Below are 10369 nucleotides of genomic sequence, written 5' to 3'. Positions count from 1 at the left end.
TTATCACCCAAAGAACAGCACTTGGACAGGCGAGTTAGAGCCGACCACACCCTCCTACCAACAGCAAGTGTTGATACAAGCTCTACAAGATGAATGGAGCCGCTTGCCACGTGACCTCATCAGACGTTTGACGTTTTACATGTATGGAGGCACGGGGAGGCCACATTCGGTATTAAAGTGCCAAATTTTGTTCCGTGTTTGAATGAATTGCAGTCAAAATCTTGACAACTGAACTTTCAACTCCCACTAATTTTGTTTGTCGGGTGTACACTATTTGACCCCAAAATGTCAAGTTCGAGTCGTTAAGTACTAAGAGGAATTGTTGGTGTATTAAATACACTTTACCTCAAACCTTTTTTATTTTTAGTTTCTTAATTACAGTCACTTCACTAGGGCAGCCTAGTGGTTAAAGCGTTCGCTCGTCACGCCGAAGACCAGGGTTCGATTCCCGACATGGGTATAATGTGTGAAGCCCATTTCTGGTGTCCCCCGCCGTGATTTTGCTGGAATATTGCTAAAAGTGGCGTAGAACCATACTCACTCACTACAGTCACTTGCCGTTCAGTTTATTTAGGATTTAAGCAGGCTTTAAATTTAATTAAACTATGTTCACAATTTGAAAATGTTTGGAAACCAAGTCAATAGAAATAGTACAATAGGACATCATCAACACCAAGTTCCAACAATGTCAGTTCGCTGGAATACCTCCACACAATCCATGAATCCGTGACTCTTGCATGCTGCTGTGTATATCGAAGCAAACACTAGACAAAGAACCCAATGTTGAACTGAACAAATTTAAGACAGCATAAAAGCTTCAGACTTGACAATGCCATCACACAATGTGCACTTGTGCCTGATTTCAGTGTCCTGTAATGCATATTTTTCAACTGTAATACTGCCCCAAGTAGCGTTAGATAAAACTTGATTTGATATACTAATCGATGCGAAGTAGATCTGTTGTAAACATATTTACGTGTTCAGATTAGGGGTGCTGTGGGTGTAGTGAGATCTGAGCTCGTTATATGTGTTTAGATAAGAAAAATGCAACAGCTTTCGTCTGTTCAGGATTTAAACACTATCCTAAACACGTTTAGAGATAAGCATGTCTAGCATGTGTTCAACGCATAAACATAGTTTACTGTGTATTTAATTTGAAATCTCTCTGTAATAAATTTGACCCATAAATAAAATCACTTGAAAGATCTCTAATTTACTACATAGCCATTTACTATTTACTAAATAGCTACATTGAAAGAAACACAAGGACGTCCTGTAGTATGGACTCCTAGATGGGACATTGTCGCGTTGTCGCACCTTTTAACACCTTTTTTCTTATTTAGGAGCGTTTTGGTGATTTGTTACACTTTTTACTCGTTTGAAAGGACGACAACGCGACAATGTGCCTTCTTGGATCCCATACTGCAGGGATGAGGGTTGATTTGAGTTACACGCCGACTGATAACGTCAGTTGAGCATTCCTTATTCAGTGGGGTCACAGTATGGTAGGGGCTGGTATCAAAATACTGCCACATGCACAATCTTCCACTAACGGTGTTAATCTGGTGTTTGCGCAAACATGCCTACAATAGGTGATATGTGTCATCATTCCCCAAGCCTTGACCTTGACGTAGCCAGAGGGTGACCTATGAGAGTGGGACACGTCAGACCAAAACAAGAATGGCTTCGTGTAACATGTGTACTTTATCCACTGCAACACTAACAGCGATCGCGTTCTACAATATGGATGGGGGATCAAAGTATCTTGGTCAAATGTAACGATGTATCAGCGTTCAGCAGTAGCACATATCAGTGAAACGAACAAATGAAAAATCAAACTGCAAACGCGGGAACTTTCTTAAAGAAATTACATTTATTTACATGTAGTTTACATCATCAAGGGTACTTTAATAAATAAAATAACGCGCAGGCGTGATATGGTCTGAATAATATCTGTCATGGCCAGGATATTAACTCATTTACAGCACTAGGATATACTTGTTTGGGTATATAGCAACAGGACATACTTGTCTGGGAATACATCACAAGGATATACTTGCCTTGAAATACAGCACTAGGATATACTTGTCTGGGTATACAGCACCAGGATACACTTGTCTGGGAATACATCACAAGGATATACTTGTCTTAAAATACAGCACTAGGATATACTTGTCTGGGTATACAGCACTAGGATATACTTGTCTTGGTATACAGGACTAGAATATACTTGCCTGGTAATACAGCATAAGTAAAATATACTTGCCTATGGGCATACGACATTAAGTCTTGATTAAGATATTTTTGCCTGGAACTGCAGACAATGATATTTACTGCCCTTGGAAAAAAGAACTGATATATACTGACCCAGATATATTTGATATAGTTCCCTGGGCCTACAAGACTGAAATATTCTGCGTAGGTATACAGTACTGAGATATTCAGGTCTGGGTAGGCATTTCTGTATGTCGCTCGCCCAGTCCTATCTGACACAGAACCCACTCTGATAGCAATGTCTGCACATTCGAGTGTAAGTAAATAATTCAAACATACTGCATATTGATGACATTCTATGGACGTCTCGAGGGTGAAATGCACTCTCCTCGTAGACAGTGTTGGCGTAATGCAGTTGTCATGTTCATGCAGGCAGGGGTCAATGACGTCGTCTACAGGAGGACATGCTGGCAAGGACCCTTAACGAGGTTATGCCGACACCTAGACACCTATCGAGGATATGCTAGCAAGGACACTTGACGAGGATTTGCTAGCAAGGACACGTAACGAGGATTTGCTAGCAAGGACACGTAACAAGGATATGCAGGCAAGGACCCTTAACGAGGATATGCTAGCAAGAACACGTAACGAGGATATGCTAGCAAGGACACGTGACGAGGATATGCTAGCAAGGACACGTAACAAGGATATGCTACCAAGAACACGTCACGAAGATATGCTAGCAAGAACACGTAACAAGCATATGCTAGCAAGAACAGGTGACGAGGATATGCTAGCAAGAACACGTCACGAAGATATGTTAGCAAGAACACGTAACGAGGATATGCTAGCAAGGAGGCGTGACGAGGATATGCTAGCAAGGACACGTAACAAGGATATGCTAGCAAAAACACGTCACGAGGTTATGCTAACAAAAACAGGTGACGAGGATATGCTAGCAAGAACACGTAACGAGGATATGCTAGCAAGAACACGTAACAAGCATATGCTAGCAAGAACAGGTGACGAGGATATTCTAGCAAGAACACGTAACGAGGATATGCTAGCAAGGACACGTAACAAGCATATCCTAGCAAGAACAGGTGACGAGGATATGCTAGCAAGAACACGTAACGGGGATATGCTAGCAAGGACACATGACGAGGATATGCTAGGAAGGACACGTTACAAGGATATGCTAGCATGGACACGTAACGAGGATATGCTAGCAAGGACACGTTACGAGGATATGCTAGTAAGGACACGTAACGAGGATATGATAGCAAGAACACGTAACGAGGATATGATAGCAACGACACGTAACGAGGATATGTTAGCAACGACAGGTGACGAGGATATGACAGCAAGAACACGTGACGAGGATATGCTAGCAAGGACACGTGACGAGGATATGACAGCAAGAACACGTGACAAGGATATGCTAGCAAGGACACGTGATGAGGATATGATAGCAAGAACACGTAACGAGGATATGATAGCAAGAACACGTAACGAGGACGTGATAGGAAGGACACGTAACTAGGATATGACAGCAAGAACACGTAACTAGGAATGCTAGCAAAGGACCCGTAACGATGACATGCTTGAAAGGAACCGTAACGAGGATATGCTTAAAAGGACCCGTAACGAAGACAAGAGAGCAAGAACACGTAACGAAGACATGCTTGCACGAACACGTAAAGATGAGACACAGTTTGTATACTCACACGCAAAAGAAACGCAAGTCAGGTATGCATAATACATGTTATTTATTTTCAACAGTAAAGATAAGAAATACTAATAGGGCAAGATTGACAAAAAATTGACTGAAGACAGTTTAATGGATTAAAAGGCAGATGACATAATTGGTTTTTTCAAATGTTAAGGGCTTACACAGTTTCGAGTCAATACCCAAAATGTCAATCAATACCTGGTGTGACCGCCATTAGCATTGATCACTACCACACATCTCCTGTACAATGAGTGGATCAGACGATTTGTGAAGGCCCTAGGAATCCTCCTGCACACATCCAGAGCAGCTGTGCGTAGTTCATCGGCAGTTGTAGGGACTGGGCGCTCATTGTGCAGACGCCTTTGAACCTCATCCCACAAGTGTTCGATGGGGTTCAGATCAGGGCCGAGGTCTGGTCACGGCAGAACACGGATGTTGTGTTGTTGCAGAAAGGCCATGGTAGCTCTGGCAACGAGGGGACGAGCGTTGTCCTGCTGGGAAATATGTTGTTGATGTCGTGCAAAAAATGGAACAACGTGGGGTCTGATCACGTGGTCGATATACCGCTGAGCAGTGACGCCGTGTCCCCGACCTTGACCAACATTCAGAAAGCACATGGGTCAAAGTCTCGCATTAAGTCCAATCCCTGCCCATATCATGACGCTAGGTCCACCCAATGGATCCCTTTCCAAAACGTTTCTGTCAGCAAAACGATCACCTCGACGCCGCCAAATTCTGACTCTCCCGTCTGCATGGGAGACACAAAAGCGACTTTCGTCAGAGAAGATGACACGCCTCCATTCACGATGACGCCAATCGTGATGACCCTGTGCCCACTGAAGTCGTGCTTGTCGATGCCGTGGATGGAGAACAGGACGACGTGCCGGTCGGCGACATCTGAGGTTGTTGGAACGGAGATGTCGGATCAGTGTCCCGGCTAATGTGTCGATTATGTGTTCCTGAAGTCTGTCGAGCAGTTAGGAACGGATGTCGCAGGTGTTGACGGGTAATCTGCTGATCTTGTCGAGGTGTTGGTGACCCTAGGACGACCGCTCCGAGGAAGGTCATCTGTGGTCTGTGTAGCATTGTATCGATGCAGGAGACGGTAAAGTGTGGTTATGTTAACGTTGAAATGACGGGCAACATCTTGGACACTCTCCAGCTTCCAAACGTCCGATAGCCTAGTTTCTCTGAACTTGAGTTAGGCGTGGCATTGTTGACCAAGGAGTGGTAGGTCCAAGAATCGGCCACAGTTTTATACCAACTACAGTTCGTGACAGTTCGTGCATTTTCGATTTCGCGAGACATTGGTGCATGATACCCACATATTCATTGAAATGGTGTGTTTTGGCGATTCGATTTTCATGTTGCGTTTTTACTGGGGGCTTCCAAAATGCAACCAAAATATTGATAACACCATCAGGCTTTATGGTTCCGTGTTTGTTACCTATTTGCTTAAAACCACTTGCGTTTCTTTTGCGTGTGAGTATATATTTAACCAGGGACAAAAGACACCACGTGTTTGTTTACTTGAAAGCAAGAACATAATATATTTATCTGGAGACCAATGACACGAAATGTTTGTTGCCGTCACGGTGGGAACAAGGGCACAATTGGCTCCTAGGCGAGCAGCTTGGTTAATTTGTCAGACCAGGTTAACGTGGCACTGAAAGTGTTTGGTCTAAGAGTCTAAACCCAAAATGAGATTCTACACACTGTCAACAGGTGGTTGATAAACGACTTTGCGATGGGGGACGGAGCTTATCACGTTGCACTATAGGTCGTCACTCTGAAGTTTGGAATGTAAATAAAGGCTACTTATAGATCATGACAAGTCATTTGGATATCAGATGACTAAGGGCACAATTGTTTTGTCTGGGCATCAATGGCACAATATGTTCGTTTACCTGTGAGCAGAAACACAAATATACATGTTTGCTTTTCAACAACCATTTAACATACAACAATCTTAAGTTGTTTTTCTTCAGCGAGTTCTGGTGAGATGAGATGAGTGAGTGAGTGAGTATGGTTTTACGCCGCTTTTAGCAATATTCCAACAGTATCATCGCGGGGGACGCCAGAAATGGGCTTGACACTTCGTACCCCTGTCGGGAATCGAACCCGTGCCTTCGGCGTGACGAGCGAACGTTTTAACCACTAGGCTACCCGATCGCCCCGCTGATGACATGAGCGCAGATCCCGAAGTATCTTGTTCACAAATCATACAGGAGTTCACTATGGGTTTCGACCTTTTACATTTCACTCACACCTATATCAAAGTAGTGATACTACAAGAGCTTTGATACCAATGAATCATTTTACTCACATCGAGGACGGAGTGGCTAGGACCGCGTACACGCATCGACATCTTTGTGTAATTAAGGAATATTTCGGGTACGATAGATCTATTTTTTCAACACATGTGTGCTTCAATAAGACAACCGTGTTCTAACATATTTTATAATCAGCTTTGTTGATATACAACAGTGACTGCAGGCGGTGGTATAATACCTCCCGATGTACTGCATACAGTCTTCACGTGTGTACAACCGCCGCTGCAGCCGCTAGGGAACGCATCCTTCGCAAGCCACAGATGGCCCCGGCTCCTAGGCGAGCAGCTTGGTTAATTTGTCAGACCAGGTTAACGTGGCACTGAAAGTGTTTGGTCTAAGAGTCTAAACCCAAAATGAGATTCTACACACTGTCAACAGGTGGTTGATAAACGACTTTGCGATGGGGGACGGAGCTTATCACGTTGCACTATAGGTCGTCACTCTGAAGTTTGGAATGTAAATAAAGGCTACTAATAGATCATGACAAGTCATTTGGATATCAGACACGACTGCAGCGTTGATCATTCAGGGGTTTAAATTGCCTTGATACATCTGTGGTTATCGCGATATGTCCATATCGGAGGGATACATAGTCCTTACTTTGACACATACAAGTGTATGTTTATTTGTTTGTTGTTTAACCAGCTATTCCAGCTACATGACGGCGGTCTGTAAATATTCGAGTCTGGACCAGATATCCAGTGATTGGCATCATGATCATGGATCTACGCAATTGGGATACGATGACATACATCAACCAAGTCAGCGAGCCTGACCACCCGATCCCGTTAGTTGCCCCTTACAAGTGTATGAACCAGAGGGAGACATCTGCTGTATTGAGTGTTGATTGTATTGGAAGTAACATCGACTTAACTGAGAGATACGTGTATTCTATACACCTGCATTACTCGGAGATACCCGTATCGCAGAGATGCATCTGCATTACTAAGAGATACCTGTATGTGGAGCATACACATGCGTTACTGAGAGATACCTGTATCGGAGAACTACACCTGCATTACTGTTTTGTTTGTTTGTTTGTTTGTTTGTTGATTAACGCCGCACTCTGCAATATTCCAGCTATATGACGGTCTTTAAGTAATCGAATCTGAACCAGACAATTCAGTCATTGATATCATGAGCATCGATCCACGCAATTGGGATCGATGACATGCATCAATTAAGTCAGCAAGCCTGACCACCCGATCCCGTTAGTCGCCACTTACGACAAGCATAGTCACCCTTTACGACAGGCATTGGTTGCTGAAGACCTATTCTAACACGGGTCTTCACGGGAGACAGACGTGTATGTGGAGTATACGACTGCATTACTCAGCGATACCTGTATCTGGCGGGTACACCTGCATTACTCTGTATCTGGATGGTACACCTCCATTACTGAAGAAATCTGGTGCCTTTTTGAGCAAAGTCCGCATGGGATAGTATATTACTTATATTGGGGCGATATTTCTGTGTATGGAAGAAACATATACGTCGGGCTGAGGCATATCTATATCGAAGCAATACACCTGGATTTATTAGATATTAATGCTTAGATATACTACGCAGTAATTTACTGGATATACAGAGAAATTAATGATTACATATAAAGAGAAATTAATACTAAGAGGGAAATCCTGTTTTTATTGAAACAGGGAAACGTTTGTTGTGACAGAAATACCTGAAGAAATTCATTCATAATTTTGCATAACTGAAACTTACACCTACATATCCACCTTAGCGTTATTGACACCTGTCTCGGATATATACGTGTACTCCTGTATTTGCCCTTCTCCATAGAACGGGGACATTTCTACGTCAAGGTAACGTCACTCGTTACATGGAAGAATCAGTGTCAATGATTTATAATTAATATTATTATTACCCGAGAGTCAAAAACAGTGTTTAACTCCTTTTACCTACCTTGCTGCCTCGGGTATTATCTCCGCTCCTTGTTCCAACACCCGCAGTCTCCCTGGTCCTCTGAAGACAAGTGAAATATATATGAGCAGAGAATTGAAATAAACAGCTATCATCAATGTCAGCCGTGAAATGAACACCTCTCCATTCCCACAACTAACAGTAGAGCAACACAAACTTCACGCGCCGTGGTGGGCTAGTGACATAATGAAGCGGGCGTTCGCAGGCCCCTCCAGCACCCCCACTTGAAATCCACAAGCTGTCACTCACGTGAGCCGTGTAACTACACTAAGGCTATGTACACTACCCTGCTACAAAGGCTGGGGGAGCTGATATGAATTATGGCGTCAAAAATATCGACATGGTTTACAACGTTGAAATGTGTGTGACATGCTTTAATCTACCATAACTCATAAGGAAGACGGGTCGGCTAAGCAGACAAGACTCCCATGGTGTGAGTGTATTTGACGAGCAGCCTTGTAAACGTTTGGATGGGGAATTAGTTATGACAGGTTTGTTTGCTTGTTTGAGTGTTGTTTAAAGCCGCACTCAGCAATATTCCAGCTATATGGCGGCGGTCTGTAAATGATTGAGTCTGGACCAGACAATCCACAATTGACATCATGAGCATCAATTTGGATACAATAACATCCATCAACCACGTCAGCGCTGACCACTCGATCCCGTTAGTCGTCTGTTAACAAGCATGGGTTGCTGAAGACCGGTTCTAACCCGGAATCTTCACACACACAGGCACTTGAAGTAATGCACGTCTGAAACTACCTACACTTAAACGCACAGTTGTTCCACTTGTACATGGAACAGGAACAGGAGCTCTCCAGTACGTGCCCTGAACAGTGAACGTGGGTTTATTACCTTAAATTCAACATACCTCGTCCCTCGTAAAGGTATTTTAACTTAGTATTTTATAGGTTGTAAGTCTCATTAAGTATTGTTCCAGCCATATCACGCCTGTGAACACCTGAACGAGGTTGTTAAAATCGTGCCGTAACTGGAATAGAACCCGGGCCTTGGCCTCGGTGACCCGACGATTTAACCACTAAGCTACCCATCCCCCTGTTTTGTCAAGTGATACGCCTTGATATCCTTGACACTATTGATACTTATTGATACCCAGCACATGTTGCTGCTTCAGACGCCATTGTTGGACGCCATTGCAGCTTTTATTTGCCTTGGGTTCAAACCATATATCTCAACGCTATAATATGAAAAACATGAGTTCGTCTAATTCGTTGTTCTGAGTTGCGTTCATTGGGCAGGCCAGAAATTTATCGATCATGGGGTTTCGAACCCCGTTCGCACAGATTATGTTTCTAGGTTTGTCAGCACCATACCCGTGCTCGTGGGTTTCACCGAAGTGGTAAACGTTTAAAGAACCTCCCACATTAGGCTGACACGCCATTATACAACTGGAATACTGTTAAAGTGAGTCAGTGAGTTTGGTTTAACGCCGCCTTTAACAGTATTCCAGTTATATCACGGCTTGTCAGCTTAATGTGGGAGGAAAGCCCGAAGTGATGCAGGTCTCAGTCGTGTACCACTTCGGTGAAACCCACGAGCACGAGTATGGTGCTGACAAACCTAGAAACATAATCGGGGCGAACCGGGATTCGAACCAACAATCATAGGTTTCTGCCGTGCCCAAGGGACGCAACTCTGCACAGCGATTTGCGGCGCCTTAGACGACTGGGCCACCCGTGCCGTCGGAATACTGTTAAAAAACCCAACTTAGTGACACTCACAGACATTTGTAAAAATCCACATTACGTATGAAAAAGTCGTGGTAGGAGCAAATTGAATCAGCATATCAAGTTGTTCCATAGACATGCACTAACACGGCGACACTCTCGACAAACCGTTCATCTGTAACAGTTTTACTCAATACCATGTGTCATCAGTAGTCAAGGACAGTAAGTCAATAACTGATCATTCGCGTTAGCCCGAAACAGATCCGATACTTTCAGTATGTCTGCCCAGTAGTCACGTGTGTTCCGTCATGGGTACAGCTATCCTTGTGGACTTAACATGGATCCTATCAAACAAAACGTATTCAAGTCGATATTTTTATCACAATGGTCAACATGGTAGTGTGCGGTGATTGTGTTCAATCAGTGTTTGGAAGCAATGGGAAATATACCAACTGGTTTCT

At 43.6% G+C, this 10369-nt stretch overlaps 2 protein-coding genes across 2 annotated transcripts in view; one reads left to right on the top strand and one right to left on the bottom strand.

The window, feature by feature from the left end:
- Positions 1–8300, bottom strand: part of LOC139468096 (protein FAM167A-like) — a 21081-nt gene extending 12781 nt beyond the window's left edge. Inside the window, exon 1 of the mRNA XM_071249834.1 lies at positions 8203–8300. The gene's annotated coding sequence lies outside the window, so the exon portion shown is untranslated. The remainder of the gene's footprint in view (positions 1–8202) is intronic.
- LOC139457284 (uncharacterized) lies at positions 2735–3757 on the top strand. The gene has a single exon (XM_071238695.1). The coding sequence runs from the start codon at positions 2735–2737 to the stop codon at positions 3755–3757; it is 1023 nt and encodes a 340-aa protein (XP_071094796.1).
- Positions 8301–10369: the final 2069 nt, after the last annotated feature.

This window comes from Haliotis cracherodii, unplaced genomic scaffold, assembly GCF_022045235.1.
Source record: "Haliotis cracherodii isolate W230 unplaced genomic scaffold, xgHalCrac1.p SCAF_1, whole genome shotgun sequence".
Classification (NCBI taxonomy): Eukaryota; Metazoa; Mollusca; class Gastropoda; order Lepetellida; family Haliotidae; genus Haliotis; species Haliotis cracherodii.
This window is presented reverse-complemented; position numbering and strand designations above follow the sequence as displayed.

Bases quoted from the DNA above. Each gene is read 5' to 3' on its own strand.
- LOC139457284 (XM_071238695.1), top strand. From the start codon at position 2,735: ATGCTAGCAAGGACACTTGACGAGGATTTGCTAGCAAGGACACGTAAC.